General features: G+C 41.5%; 1 protein-coding gene across 1 annotated transcript in view; it reads right to left on the bottom strand.

Annotated features, from left to right (window-relative positions):
- The window catches only part of PTGER3 (prostaglandin E receptor 3 (subtype EP3)), a 33,476-nt gene extending 17,782 nt beyond the window's left edge, over positions 1–15,694 (bottom strand). Inside the window, exon 1 of the mRNA XM_008571831.1 lies at positions 14,564–15,694. Coding sequence (XP_008570053.1) covers positions 14,564–15,460 — 897 coding nt within the window. The 5' untranslated portion in view covers positions 15,461–15,694. The remainder of the gene's footprint in view (positions 1–14,563) is intronic.
- Positions 15,695–16,393: the final 699 nt, after the last annotated feature.

Below are 16,393 nucleotides of genomic sequence, written 5' to 3'. Positions count from 1 at the left end.
TAATGTCTTTTATAGAACAAAAGCTAATATTAAGATATTTACTTTTGGATCCAGGAAAATTCTTAAGTCTATTCTTGGAAGGAATTACTACCATTAAATAAATTTAAAAATCTGCCACCCAGCATGTTGGCCATTAGCACAGCTACTGATTTATAAAGAGAAAGTCAGTTGCCAGATTAACATCAAACCCAGAGTACACTCACCCTTTATGGAAAAATCAAGAACTCCTTTTTTCTTCTCCAGTCACCTCACTGTGGTGCTTACAGAGTACTTGTGAGCTGCAGAGCCTTATACAGCTACCTCTGTTCCACAGTAAACCTGTCATTACACTCTTAATTTAACTTCTGGACAATTCTCTGAGCCTGAATCTTTCATTGGAGGTTAGCAAAACTTACACTAGTCTTCAAAAACGAAGCAGGGTACTGAGATGTTCTGTCATCTATAGCTGTTCCCTATATTCATAGAATAAAACAAACAAACAAAAATAATAGAAAAGAAAGAAATATCCATAATGTTTAAACAGTGCTTCAAGATGTTCACATTCACTGAAACACTGTATTGTCATAAAAGCAAAATTAAAACCCCATATGCAGACTGCAAATAAAAGAGTACTTGAAAAAGTTCATGGAAAGATTCAAATTGCCTTTCAATTCTATTTTTCCACAAATTTTCGAAAACAGAATTGAAAGATAATACCAATTTTTCCATGAACTTTTTGAAGTACCCTCGTATAAACCTATCAACCTGAGGCTTTGAGAAAAGAACATAAGGCCTACCCAAGGAGCTGCAAAGCTATGTCTTAGGTTGTTTCCTTAGAAGCAGAGACTGAACTGGGGATGACACATGGCAAGAAGCCAAAGTTAGAGACACAGAGAGAGACAGTCCCGGCTTCAGTCTTTTCATAGGGCCACCTCTATTCATAACACTCCTACAATTTATGTGATTCAAGCAACTCCCTCCCCTTTTTTTATTTTTGTTTTTTTGCTTAATCTAGTTTGCATTAGTCATTTGCAGCCAAAGAATCCTGATTTTTAAATGCAGGTAATATTAATTCGAGATTGCTCTTAGTTTAGGAGAAGAAAAGGCAAACAATAACAGGAGCTAGTTTAATAAGAACAACCAAATAAAAAATTTCTTCTGAGCCATGGCCTGGAAATTAGCTTGGTCTGGATCTTCTCCTGGGAATCACGATTCTTATGACATGTTATTTTTCTACGAGCAAAGTTTGCTAACTTCTGTGTCTCTGTGTGACTGTTTTGATTCACGTTTCAGAAGAAAGAAGCAGCACCTATTGGACAGAACTTACATCCTGACATTGCCTACTACCAGCTGTGTAAGCTCGGAGCAGTCACGTCCTTCTTAGGGAGCCAAATGGAAGGCTGTTTGTGGACAGCTGGCCCCCTCATTACCAGAGGCCCAGAGAGGAAGACAGGGTCCTATTTCTGGTCAGAGTTACAGAACAGGGATCAGAGAAATTGTGGAATGTCTGGTGTACTCTATCTCCATAACACTTTGTGAATATGTCTGCTTCACTGCAATCCCAGCTGTCATGGTCTCTCACCTGGATGACTTCAGCAGCCTTCTAATGGTCTCCCTGCCCCCACTCTTGCCTTTTTGCAATCCGTTCTGCACACTGCTGCCAGAAGGGTCTTCTAAAAACATAAATCCAGTAATGTCACTCCTGCTTCAAACTTTCTAGTAGTTCTCACAAAATAATAACAAAACTCCATAGTACATACAGCCTTACAAAATCTGGCCTCTCTGACCTCAGTTTACAGCACTATCCTCCCTGCCCTCTCCTCAAGTCAGTCACACTGGCTTTCTTTCTACCTCTTGAACATGCCAGGTGAGGGTCTCTGCTGTTCCCTCCACCCAAGATGCTCTTCTTGTAGATCCTTCATCCCAATTCTTTCCATTCATTCAGATCTTGCTTAAGTACTACCTCTCAGAGGAATTTTTCCCTGGCAATCCAGTCTACAAAGACCACATCACGCTGCGTAATTTTCTTACCAGTATTCATCGTAATCTGACTTCTTGTTTACTTGTTTACTGCCTCTCTCCTTTCACTGGAAGGCAAATTCCCCGAGAACATGAAACTAGTCCAATTCATTACTATATTTCCAGCACCCAGAATGGTGCCTGACACGTAATATGTACTCAATAAACATTCCTTGAATGCATAAATGGACAAATAAATTCTAACTGGTTCTTGGCTTTGTTACTTTATTGAAAACTGACAGTAGAAAATAACATTGCTTTTTTGAGTTAACCTCAAGTTTCTCCAGGGAATCATTTGATAGCTAACATATTCTTCGAGGACAAGGGCCACCTCATTGTTCTGTCAGGCTGTAGTACAGTATCTCACACACAACCAATATTTAATAAATATCTATTAAATAAATTCATAAATCAGGGCTCCTTCCCCTGCCATTGTCAAGGTAATTTCATATTATTTTCCTGCTCATAAATTTAGCAGAACTTCTCAATACCTAATACAGAATTATAGTATCATACAACCTTAAAAATAAAAGATGTCTATTAAAGTAAATTTAGTATTGTTCTGATATGCCTACATCTAGATTCTTTACCAGGCCAACGTTTTGGTAGAATTTCATTGTAATTTGATGGAGATGATACTAGTTTTATCTTATTTTATTTTGAGTGGGAAGAATCTTATTTTAAAACCCATTTATGTAAATTACCATCTTGTTTCCTTAGAACTAGGAAACAATGGTTTATACTAGGAGGGAAGACATTGTTGCAACCCAGAATTATTCTTTTAGAATGTAGTAGTAATTGTGAAGCAGAACATGGGGGTCTTTTCTTAAAATTCCTACTATGTGAACACTTTCTGGTTTCACGTCCAAGTGCTATAATTTTTAAACCTAATATATTAACCTAACATTTTTATCACCAACTTTTCTTTAAGAATGTTCCTTTTGTCATTTAGTTGTTGATTTTCCCGGGTTTGACCTATTTAGGTATTGTATGAAATGACATAGATGTTTTTTTGAAAATATGCCTTTGTGTTTGCCATATTTACTAAAGTACCTGGCACAAAATGCACCCAAACCTACAGCAGTAGTTTTCTGTAAATGCTCATGAGTTTGCATCATTAATATAATTTCTGACCCACTTATAACTTGTGCAACATTGTATGTGTGCAGGTTGTCAATTTAAAAAAAAGGGTCTCTTTGTTATCAAAAATAACAATAATAATAAAATTTTTTAAATATTTAGTATTGTTCTACATAAACCAAGGACTAGTATTAGCACCAAAGGGTGGAAGCAAAAGGGAAGACAAACTCTGATTCAATATTCAATCGATATAAGGAAAATAAAATTTTTGTAATAGAAAGAACAACTCAAGATGAATTGGGCTACTCTGAGGCACCATGACATGGGGAAAAGGGCCTGGCCTTTAAGTCCCAGCTTGACCACTTACTAGCTCTGTTACCTTGAACGAACACTCAATTTCTTTCAGCTTTAGTTTTTTCACTATCTGTGAAGTGGATATAACAATGCATACTCACAGGGTTGTTACAAGAAATGTAAAAAATTATATGTGAGAAAGAGCCTGGCACAATGCTTGGCTCTAAGAAAATTCTTTGTGCCTCTTGTAAAGCAACAAATTTCCTGTAAATAAAGGTGTTCAAACAAAGCTTGAACAATCTCACCAAGAATATTATGAATTCAGAGATTTCATAATGTGAACCCTCTTATTTTAATATATGGAACAGAAGTTTAGAAAAGCAGCACAACTAGCCCAAATGAAATACAAATTCTTATTCCTACTCTTCGAGGCAGCCTATCAATGTGCTCCTTCCTCCTTCACCCTTCAGTCCTTTTCGACTCATACTATTTCTCAACATGCTCAAACGTACTTCAACAAAAACAGATTTGCTTATCACTCTCAGCACATCTGGCTCAATTTTTTCCTCTGTGCCTCTGCACAGACGCACTACTGTCTCCCCTGCCCCACCAATTCTATGCCAGGCTACTTCCTTCCCCGCTTTTAAAGCACCACTTAAGGAGAAAAAAAAAAACTAATAACACCTCCACATTTTCATCTGCCCTCAGAACTCAAGGGCTCTGATGTCCCAAGTCTCTATCCATAAGAAAACCTGAGTGACCTTCTTAATACATAGGATAGATTAAATCACGCTTTCACTCAAAGCTTTTAGTTGCTTTCCATCATACTTGGGGTAATATTCTAAACTCCCAACGATAATGACCACGTTCTGCATTATCTGACCCTGCCTACCTCCCTAGCCTCACTGTGAAGGTGCCCTCCATTTACCCACTCTAATCCATCCATCTGGCCTTCATTCAGTTCCTCCAGTGCTTCCAGCTCTTTCCTACACTGATGCCTTCACATACTGCTCTTTCTTTCTTGAAGTCTCATCTTTCAAAACTCATCATAAATGACATTTTCTCAGAGACACCCTCCATAACCTCCCAAACTCCTACCAATGCAGCAGGAAGGTGTTCTCTTTGACATTCTCTCAAAACACTCTTCTCTTGCCTTTATAACATGCCATTGTTTTAATGTATCTAAGGGGATGCAAGGAGCTGCGCCCACTTCTCTGTTCAGTGAGCAGAACAAATCATATTACTGCAAATGTTACAGAAGTAAGAATCACTTACTTTAGTAAATGTAGAATGATTGGGTTTACATAGTAGAAAATTGTGTGGTATAACAAAGGAAAACCCACACAATACTCCTGAGTATGAAATGCTGGTAACTGGGGAAGAGGTGGATAGTGCTCAGGGGTTCTAAGGGACTTTGGGGAAAGAAGAGACCAAGAAACCAAGCTTCTTTCCCAAGATTTGAAGCCAAGAAACTTAGAGCAGAGTGGTTTTGGCTACATTCGATAGAGGGAGCAGACATGGAAAGTCTTAACAGAAAATTAATTGAAAGGTGTTGTGGAATGATTGTCCCCCCAACCTCACTGAAATTGTGTCCCCCAGAGTTCCAGATATTGGAAATTTGATCCCCATTGTGACAGTGTAAAGAGGGTGAGAATGGGAAATTCTGTTATGGTAATTAAAAGGTGGGGCCTTAAAAGGGGGATTAGTTTGTAGGACCATGCCATAGTAAATGGATTAATAATGGTGGTCAGGGGCATGGTTCTGAGGGCTTTAAAAGGAGAACACATGAGATTCCCTCTCTCTCTCTGCTCCACCATATTCACCATGTGATACCCTGAGTTGCTATAGGGCAAGACCCTCACCAGATGTGTTTCCTGAACTTTGAACTTCTCAGTCTCCAAAACTGTAAGTAAATAGCGCTTCCTTATATATCACCCAGTTTCAGGTATTTTGTTATAAGAAACAGAAATGGACTAATACAAAAGGGAAAAGCAAACGTGTCAGGGGATGAGTATGACCCAGAGGCTAAGGATCCAAAAGGGAGGGCTGGTTTTGAACAGCATATGGCCTGAGGCCAGCACCCTCTGCTCTGTACACTTACTCTAGCACAGTGGCTGTGCTCTGGGGAATTACAACTGAGCATTACAGCTGAAGTTACAGGTGTGAATTAATGTGCTCTCTAATGTTAAGTCGAGCACAGACCTGTTACAGCTTGGGCAGGGGCATGTTCCATCAGAAGCATCACTGCAACAGTGGACCAGCGCTGTCCTTCTGCCCAGACAAGGTCAATGTCCAGCAGTGGTACCATGTGGCAAGAAGAGCAACCACAGTAAGACCCATCAGGCGAGTTACATTTGTTTATTGAAATGACTATTTATCTATTGTTTGTCTATCTTAGTAGACTGAAAGCTTCATTAAGGAAAATATCATGTCTGTCTGGTTTACCATCAAAGCAGTGTGCACAAGTTGCTCAGCCCGTACAGCCGTAAGAATGAGCCCTGGTCACCAGGGTGATGATCAGTGACAGGCACATAGCAAGCCTTCAGTAAATCTTACAGAATGATTGGATAAAAGAATGTGTGATCTAGTTTGTCTGTTTGCATACATTTCTATGCTTCTTCCCACTAAGTCTTTAGGTGTTTCCCCCCATACATTTAAGACAATTAGTCTTACAGGAACCATTTTATCTGCTGAGATACACAGGAAGTCAGAACTAAAAGGAAGGTTAGAGTTTAGAGTTGGCAATAGTTTTATCTTACTGACAAGAAAAGGGAAGACCAGTAAGACAAACTGACTTCCATCACATGGGAAAGCCAAGACCAGACCCAGGTCTCTTGCCATCCAGTGCCGTATTCTCTCTATGGCTTTCACCTGCTTCTTCAATAACTCTCTTTTGTTCTTCTCATGAAACAGAGAGGGGTGCTTACATGTCAGGGGTCACTTAATTACTAACTGCCACTCTCTGGCTGAGGAGCTGGCTGTTGGGCACTTTCTATTTGAGGAAATGTGTATGTGTGTGATCTTGCAGAAGCTCTGATCCAAATAAGGTGGTTGGTGGCAAGAAGTTATCAGGAAAATCTCATACATCAAGATGATACTTAAAACTCTACTGTCTTGTGAATTCCTCAAAATGTATCTTATCTTTTACAATCTCTCTTTCATCATTTTCGACCTGAACAACATATGGCTTTTTCCAAATTTTCATGAATCACAACAGTGGCATATTCTCAATAATAAAAAATGACATTTATTAAGTGTGCAGAGAGAGACAAAAAGATATACAAATCAAATCTACTTTCAAGAAATATGAAAAAATTTGTGGAAAGGGGATTTTTAAAATTAAATTTGATTTTATTTAATTTATAATTGCTTATAATAAATAGGCTTCCAGCTCCAATGAGAACTTTTCTTTTTGTATTAATAAGATTTAAAAAAATAGTAATGCTAAATGGTATAGGATTTAGTCTCCTCTTCTCGTTCTGCCACCATTTTTCATTTTTAGTTTTATGGTCCTTCAAATACCTATCATAAAATTATTGCTGCTAAAATAATATATATTTTTAATAAGCACCAAGATCAGTCACGGAAATATCCTCCATATGAACATTGTCCCAGAGAACATCTGAAAAGGTCTCTGAACAGGAAAATAACTCTTTGTGCTATTTGTAGGCTGCAAATAATATTAATATGTTGTCAGGACCTCATCAAAATGTGTGAGGCAGTTTATAACTATGATTCACACACTTTGGTCTGACATAAGTCTCATGTAATTCAATTACAGGCTGTGAGTCAGTAGCAGAGGATCCGCTCAGCCCCAGCACTCCTGATAACCTGTGAAGACATGAAGACAACTGAGGCACAGGCTCTACCCTTAAGGAGTTTGCAGAATGGCTTGAGCTAGGACAACAGCTAGGTGCACAAATAATTCATCTCACATATTTAAGTGAGGACAGGTCTGTGATGCTGACTGGGAAGAGCTCTGACTAGAGGATGAGGAAGCAGGTGAGGCCCATGTTCAACAACACAGAGGAATGATTGGACAGGTGGGGAGATGCACAGCCCATTGCAGAAGATGAGTCCTCCTGCTCTAACAGCCAAGGAGTGCAAGCACATTCTAGGCCTGTGATAGAGGTCTTCAGAGCACAAAGTGGTGCCTACTCCTCCAGGTTGAAGAGAAAGAGAAAATAGGCTCCAGCGTGTTTTAGATTTAGAAAGCTAAATGGCAGCTATAAAGGGGAATGGATTCCAGGGCTGACAGAATGCAGAAGAGAGATGGTGGCATGGGGAATGGAACAGAGATGAATTACACTACCTTGTAAAAATGTATGCACATGTGGTTTACCACTATCCTTATTTTATTTTTCTTTGAAAAGTTACACCCTCCCACCACATTTTCTCCCCAGTGAACTATAACTAATCAAGCTGTGAAACATTACTTGCCTCTTTTGTCCAATTTCTTGGGGGAAAGATCTATCTGAACACAAGAAGCCAACATTTTTATCCAGTAAAACATCATAGTGGTATTCCTAATATAGAAGGAATATTTCCAGCTTGCTAAAATGACTGAGTAATGAAGCATTTTCATAGCACTGTACACCTCCAAATTATTTTCACATATAGTGATCTTGGTTTTCATTATAATCCTGTGAAATGGGCTGGGAAGGTGTTTTTATTCCTATTTCACAGAAAAAAAAGAAAATAGTTCACAAAGATATCAAGTGATCAAGTGAATTGTCTAATGTCACACAATTAATTGCTTGTGTAAGTGGAACCAGACCCTATCTTCTGATGCAGGTGCTCAGGTATTCAATCAGTAAGCATGTGTTGGCCATACCTTAAATGACAGGCAATTATGATAGTTCCTAGAGAAAGAAAAACAAACAAGGCAGACATTGTACCTGCCCTCAGGAGATCTAAGAGAACAGACAGACAATCAACCAATACGTCCAATGAAGTGTGACTCAAGACTATGACAGGCAAATGCAGAATAGTGTGGGACCAAAGGACTGGGGCACCCAACCAAGCCTAGAGAGGATCAAGGAAGGCTTGTCTAAGAAACTGACTTCTAACTGGAGACCTCAGACAATCCAAGTGGGGTGACTGGTCAGCAGATATTTTGAATGGCTGAAGGGTAAAATGGCAAATTGAAAAATGGAGAGAGGAGTTTTCTGAGTAAAGTGAGCAGTCTGCATGAAGTCACAGAGAATTTCCACTCTGTAGTGCTACTTCTGTGTGTGTGTAACCCTATCCCTTTCATTAAAGAAGTTATATGTTGTCCAACTGTCATTCTTGTGTAACTAATTATTATGTTTACTGTAAAATGTTGCCATACAATTAGGGAACAAGACATAAGGGGTACACCAAGAAAAATTAGGCTTCTTCTTTGGTTACCATCTTTAATCCATTAAAGTTGAAATTTTCTAGGGAAAAGGGGGACTTGAGAGACTGTTTAATAATCCTCAAGAAGCATAGCTGGTGGGAGCTGAAATGCAAACTTCCTGCTTATCTCTATGATAAGAAATTGAGGAAAGAAGAGTCAGACTTTGACATGTTGCAGTTGCAGATCTTATGGTTGTGAGGCATGGATGAGATAAATGTGGAACACTGGTGGGTTATAAAAATGCAACACAAATATAAAGAGTTTTAGGGAGGACTTCCCTGCACTGCTTCCCTGCAATGCAAGGCCAGAACTGAAAACTGGAACATCTCTCATCTGCCACCCTCAGCACACCCAGACGGATTATAGTCTGTTATAAATGCTTGCAGTGCATATTCCTGAGTGTTATTCCCAGAAAACAGAACCTATGAAAACTTTTATAATTGAGTTATTGACCTTTACAGCTTTTTCAAAAGAGAAAGGCAAGTGAGTCACGACTAAGTTACAACTCTAGACCATCTGAATTTCTTCAAAGATGATGGCTTAAGAAGTGTTTAATTCTTGGCTCTCTCTGATAAACTCAAAATTTTTAAAAATCTGCATTTTTTTAGCCCTGACTTATATCATTAATCTTCAAGTTATATTGACTTCTGGATATATCATTTAGATAATCCACCATCACCCCATATGTGTCATGTCCAAAAGCCCTAGTCTTTGAGGGGCCCGCATCCTTACACAACGTAGACCAAACAGTCCCCCTTCCAAATTTTCCATTTGGATTCATTGAACCATGATTTCTCCCAAATAAGAGAATTTGAGAATACTATAAGTGGAAGATGACCTTAGATGTCTCTTAGTCCCACCTCTTTCCTCTACAGCTTAGACAATATATAACTTGCCCAGTGCTGCTATTAGGACTAGAATTCCCGGCCTCTAAACTAAACAAACAAATACATAAACAACAACAACAACAACTGAAAATAAACTCAGAGTCAAATATCCTGAATTAGAAATCTGGTTCTAATATTCTTTATACTCAAGTTCTTCGTCTTAATGATGTAGGCAACAGCGGCAATTTTACAGTACATAGTTAAATGAGGTAATGTACGTGAAAATATTTACCACAGTGCATAGTACATAGTAGATGCTCCATAATTGTTTGTTGAATGAAAATAAACTCAGAGTCAAATATCCTGAATTAGAAATCTGGTTCTAATATTCTTTATACTCAAGTTCTTCATCTTAATGATGTAGGCAACAGCGGCAATTTTACAGTACATAGTTAAATGAGGTAATATACGTGAAAATATTTACCACAGTGCATAGTACATAGTAGATGCTCCATAATTGTTTGTTGAATCCATAACTCCTTAAATTGACCATTTCTAATCCCAGCAGTTTTCTCTTACCTTTCCTTCTCTGACTCATCTCTTCCCACTGTTTCTACCGTTAGGCCCTAACCGACCTGCAAAAGTAAGTCATGTTCTAATTTTCCAGCCCAAGTCTATCCACACACTATAGTCCCACCAAGAAACTTTCTTCCCTATTCAAAAACCTAAAATAGAGGTTCTACTGTTTACATGCAAAAGAGTGAAGTTCTCATCCTGTCATTCAGGGACTAATGTCATTCAGGGACTACCTAAAGCTGGTTCGATGAACATCTTCAAACCATGATTCCTATTGGCCCAGTGTGTATGCTCTGTTTTCACTGGGCTGGGTCCTGGTCACACTCACTCTCAGCCATGAGGTCAAGATTTGCCATCCCACCTCATCTAGGAAGCATACTCTGGCAAGTTCAGATGGACTTTCTTCTGAGAACCAAAAGCATGTATTACATCCTGCCTTGTATCATTATTTTTTAATGGTTTCACCCATAAATGTGGAAATTCTGCTTCTCCAAAGAGATTATAACTTTTTGACCTGTTTTTAATAAGTCTACTTAATACCTCTTCTACAGTTTCTAGTATTGTAGTCAATCAAAAATGTAATGAATTCTGAATAATCTCAACTTTCTTTTTTTTTTTAAAAAAAAAAAGATGACCGGTAAGGGGATCTTAACCCTTGGCTTGGTGTTACAGATTATAACTTTTTGACCTGTTTTTAATAAGTCTACTTAATACCTCTTCTACAGTGTCTAGTATTGTAGTCAATCAAAAATGTAATGAATTCTGAATAATCTCAACTTTCTTTTTTTTAAAAAAAAAAAAAAGATGACCGGTAAGGGGATCTTAACCCTTGGCTTGGTGTTGTCAGCACCACGCTCAGCCAGTGAGCGAACCGGCCATCCCTATATGGGATCCGAACCCGAGGCCTTGGTGTTATCAGCACCGCACTCTCCCGAGTGAGCCACGGGCCGGCCCTCAACTTTCATAAAAACAAATTATAGACCATTTTTCCTATACTGGAGATTCGCATGCTCAATCATTTTCCCTGAAGCAACATCCCAAATATGGCAGAAATTTAAAGGCAGAGAAAATTAGCAATTGAATAATATGACTTTTATATACTGTGAAACAGCATTACTTCTGTAAAATAATCTATCACACATATCTACCACGCGTGGCATATTGAAGGAAAATTTCACTTGTCCAAATATATCAGTGATTTCTTAAATTTAAAAAATCACAACTACATTGTGAAATAGCTTCTTGAATTGAAGTATCCTTGTTTACATGTGTGGATACTGAGTGGGGAATTTGCCAGTCCAAGATTAAAGGCAAAAGCTTCTGAGGCTGCTTTTCTTCAGTTCCAAGGTCAAAGATGAGGAACTCTTTGTTCCTCATACCTCACTTTTAACCATGTTGATGGTTAGCTTTATATTTACTATTTTTAAGGTAGCTACAGTATTAGCCACATTAGACTTGTTTGGGAGTACCAGGTTATAAAAGTACAAATTGTTCTCATAGCTTCTTTTGAACAACACCTTAAGGTTATTCTGCTGCTAGAAACTTAGCTATCATGTCAAATAACTGCATGATTTTGTGAGCATGGTTCATAAAAATTAAGACAATAATAATAATAATAATAATAAGTCAAACAGATTGTTTTGCTGAGTCAAGTAACCAATTCCAACAGATTGGTAATTTGGTGCCTTACTAAGAACTGTAAATCATCTATCACAGTGACATTATTCCTACTGTATTCTCACATCTCATATTGTATTTTGCAAAGTTTCTGAGAAAAAGAAAAAGAGCTTTTGTTTGCACCCCACATAAACCTCTATTTAAGTATTTACATAGAGGGAACTTTGAGCAGTTGAGACATTTTCTTATTATGGTATCTCTGCTCTACTAAGTTTTCCAGCAGTAACAATTGATTATTATTATAGTCGTCATAGTCTTTCAAGATAAGATATACTCACGGTCCTTTCAAGTAAGGAGTTTGGATAATTAGATTAGTATCCTATGGCCAACTCAACAAAAGATGGTAGAAACTCTATATTTTTTACCCATAGTTAGAAAAAAAGTGTTAAAAACGATCTCTCACTTTAACACTTAACATGCTGAATATTCAATTCACTAAGTTCTAGTGTTTTCATTCTTATAATTCCCTAACCTATTAAAAAAGCAGTTTTGCCAGTTCTTTCCTTTGAAATATGTCCAACTTTGTAGTACAGACCTTTCTGAAGATATTTGGAGACTGAATTTCAATGGTGCACAAAAAACAGAAGATGAATGCATTTCCTTAAGACAGAACTTATATAAGATTTCAAAAACTTCATGGAAATATTAGTATTATCTTTTAATTATATATTTCTATGAAATTTTTGAAGTACTGTCATATTAAAACGATGAATTTGTCCTCTTTGATATGATCACATGTGAACTTTAATGTTTTTATGAGAAATGAATTAATAAAGTGTCTGATAAGATGCCACAAATCAATGAATATTATCTAAATGAAGGTATTAATTGAAATTAAATAAGACTGCTTCCAAATAGTCTTTCTTAAGAGAGTAAGTTTGGTCATCCTAAGTTACAATTTTCAAGACTGGTCTATATTCTTCCTGGGGCCTCCATACTCATGGTGTTTGAATCAAAGTTTCCAAATAAAAAACACACTACATAGTTTCTCTTCTACTTAAAAACAAAACAAACAAAAAATTGTAAGTCTGATTAACTGCATGGGTAAGCATTTTATTCATATGATTTTACTGCAATTTTTCTAGGCTATAAATCATGCAATACAGCAAACTCAAAGGTATGTAACTCAAATGACAGTTGTGAAAAATTCAGATAATTTGCCTTTAAAGTTAGTTACCACACATTAGTAAAGTGTTTATTATTTAGCAGTCTTTTTCCCTCTTTTCTGACCACCTACACACATCATTCCTCCACCATAGAAGTAAATATGTCTAAAATTGGTGCTAGTTTTGATAAGCCATGGTGATGACATCAGCCTGAGTTCTAGCTCCTGGAATGCAGAACCATGACCCTACAGCGACTTGAGGGCAGTTAGGTCCCAACATAACTCTTCTTGTCAATACACATCACTGATTTGGAGGCGAGACTTGTGCTCCAAATGTACCCTACCAGTAAAACACAGATATCCTCAAATATCTGCTTTGTCAAATGCAGGGGAGGGTGGGAAGAGGAAATGAAATACGTTTCTATTTAAAAATACAAGTGATTTAAAACTATATATGGTGCACAACAATGTCAATGTACTTAATGCCACTGAACAACACAGTTAAAAATGATTAATATAGCAAGTTTTATGCTCTGCATATTTCACCACAATATATATTTTTTAAAACTCTATGTGCGTGATTCTCAAAACTGTGTCCATGTGTTTTAGAGGTTTTCCATAACTCTACAACATATACTCCATTATAATTGCTACAGTGACCGGGTCGCTTTTTCTGCAACATCTATTAAGCTAGGCTGCCGGGGTCCTAAATAAGCATTCGTTCTTTAGTAATTAGTAAACAGCGATACCCGAGAAATTTCTAGGTAAAAGTACCACAGAAGGAAACCTAAAAAATGCCACGTAAGAGCGGGTGTTAGATAAGGAGCCTGAGAAAACATTTGCAGCGCTGCGCTGGCGTATGGAGGGGGCAAGTGGAGAAACCCCTACCTCCTACCCAGGACTTGCGGGACCGGGCCTGTTGATTGCTACAAGGACAAGCAGACTCTGGTCGGAGGGAATTACTGGGCTGTCAGGTGCCCTGACTGACTGTCGGTTCCAGCACTTCCTTAGAGGGTCAAGCAGTATTCCAAAGGGCTGAGGCTGTCTGCTGCGGGGAGATGCATCTTTCACTCTCCTGCCTCCGGTCAAGAGGGAGCCTAGAAGGAAGGTTTGCGCCGGCTGCGCTGAGGGGCGCGCGGTGGCTCAAAAGCTGCAAGAGGGCTGTGCCTGTCTGGGGTTGCGGGTAGGGTTCTGCGGGCTGAAAGTCGACTTAGCGAGGTATTAGAAATAAGGAGAAATCCCGCAACATCGGGCTACAGTTGATCAGGCTATCGCCGTCCTTCTAACGCACCTCTACGCGGTGCACGCACTGAAATGATACCTGGATAGCCTTCCCTCCCCGATTAGAACGTGAGCAGCCCTACGATCTCCAAGAGTGCATAACCAGTGCCGAATGCGATGTCTCGCACTTGAACGGCGCTCAGCAAGCAAGTGAGGAGCTCAACAGTGAAGTCCCAATCAAGACAGCGCGGGAGGAGAGGCCTCCCCAATGCTCCGCGGTTGCAAACACACCCCTGCAGGTGCTGCTTGCCAATTCTGCCACTTCTGCCACTAAGAGAAGTCTCCCTTTCCCGCCTGCTCGCACTCCCCTCCGGACCTCTCTCTGCACACCCTGGAACTACTTACCAGTAGCGGCGACCAGCAGACCGACAGCACGCACATGATCCCCATGAGCTGGATGGCCGTCTCGGTCGTGATCCGGCCCCACTGGGCACTGGACTGCGATGCCGTGGCCTTGGCCCGGCAACGGGACACCAGGGCCTTAATGGTAGCCAGGTTGCAGGCGAAGGTGACAGCCAGGGCCAAGAGCCCCAGGAAGGCGAAGGTGGAAGCGAAAAAAAGATTGCCCCGGTTGTGCGGGGCGCTAGTTCCGTTGCCCCCTCGCGCGGTGCTGATGAAGCACCACGTCCCGGGCCACTGGATGGTGTACTGCCCCACGCCCAGCACGGGCAACAGGGCGAAGGCGAGCACAGCCAGCCACACGCCCAACAGCACGGCGCGGGTGGCGCGCGTCTTCATGTGGCTCGCGTACCAGTGCGGCGCCCGGATGGCCAGCGCCCGCTCGACGGCCATGGCGCTGGCGATGAAGAGCGAGCAGAGCCCAAAAACAGTCATGGTCAGCCCGAAGAAGGTGCAGAGCCTCCCCGACGGGTCGAGCTGCTCCCAGCGCTGCTTGGACAGGTACACGACGATGACCACGGGGGTGGTGAGCAGCTGCCCGACCAGGTCTGTGAGCGCTAGCCAGCCTATGCACAGGAGGAAGGACTTCTTACGCTTGCTCTCCCGGCGCCGGTAGCTCCGCGACACGAGCAGCATGGCCAGCGCGTTGCCCACGAAGCCGGTGATCAGCATGGTGATGGGGAAGGCCACGGACACCGATCCACAATCTTCGCCGGGCCCTGGGGGGCGCGTAAGGTTGCCCCTCGCCTCGGCGGAGCGCTCGGGCGCCCACATGCCGGGGTAGGAGTGGTTGAGGCGGGTGCAGAAGGGGGCGCCCCCGCCGTCGCCCCGGGTCTCCTTCATTTTGGCTTCGAGGTGAGGAGGAGACGGCTCCCTGAGAGCAGCAGCGGGAGCTGACAGGCGCGGCACGGACGGCGGCGGAGGTTGGCGACCCGGACCGGGGCTGGGCTGCCCTCCATGGCGAGGGGCGCAGACGCCGCCTCACTCCTCTACTCGGGCCACGACGGCGCCAGGGCTTTCAGGCCCGGCAGGCAGCCGAGCCATCCGCTCCGGAAGCCTATGGCTCCGAGGCGCGCCGAGGTGTCCGGCCCTCTCTATAAGGCCGAGGGAGGCGGGGCGCCCGTGGGTGTGGGCAGAAGTGAGGTGGCGGGAGGGTGGAGAAGCAACTGAGCGCCTCTCTTGGCTGCTGCCTGCCGGCTCCCCTGGCCGCTTAGGCTGGAAAACCCCTAGGCGAACTGCTCCTGAAATGCCCCGGCTCCTGGCCGGACGGGACGCCCACTCGCAGCCCTGCCCTGCACCGCGCCTCCTCCGGTTCTCCGCCAGAGGAGGGTCCGTGGGCGGCGAGCAGCTAAATAGTCTCACTCGGCTTCTCCACCCAGGCAAGCTGCCAAGGTGGACCTGAGCGCCCGCCCTCCTTCCCCATCCACAGACGCTCTCTCACAGGGGACGGATCCTTCTCCTGAAGTACTTTTGTGACTCTGGCAGGTGTAAATCACCTGTCCTTAAAGCAATCTATTCGAGCCACATTCCTTTGCATAGCTAAGCGTGAACTTTTTTTCCTTCCTACTTTGAGAGTCTAGAATGATCGTGGAAAGGACAAGCCTTCCTGCTGCCCCCGGCACACCACTGAAACCATAAAATGAATAGACAGTGCCTGGAGATTTAAGAAAATAGCCACAGGGAAATAAAAACTTGGATGACCAAATTCAAAGACAAAGAAATCTCAACTGCAACCCCTCACCTAATTCTGCCCCTACTCCCCCCAAAAGTCAGATA

This window comes from Galeopterus variegatus, unplaced genomic scaffold (genome assembly GCF_000696425.1).
Source record: "Galeopterus variegatus unplaced genomic scaffold, G_variegatus-3.0.2 Scaffold726, whole genome shotgun sequence".
NCBI lineage: Eukaryota > Metazoa > Chordata > Mammalia > Dermoptera > Cynocephalidae > Galeopterus > Galeopterus variegatus.
This window is presented reverse-complemented; position numbering and strand designations above follow the sequence as displayed.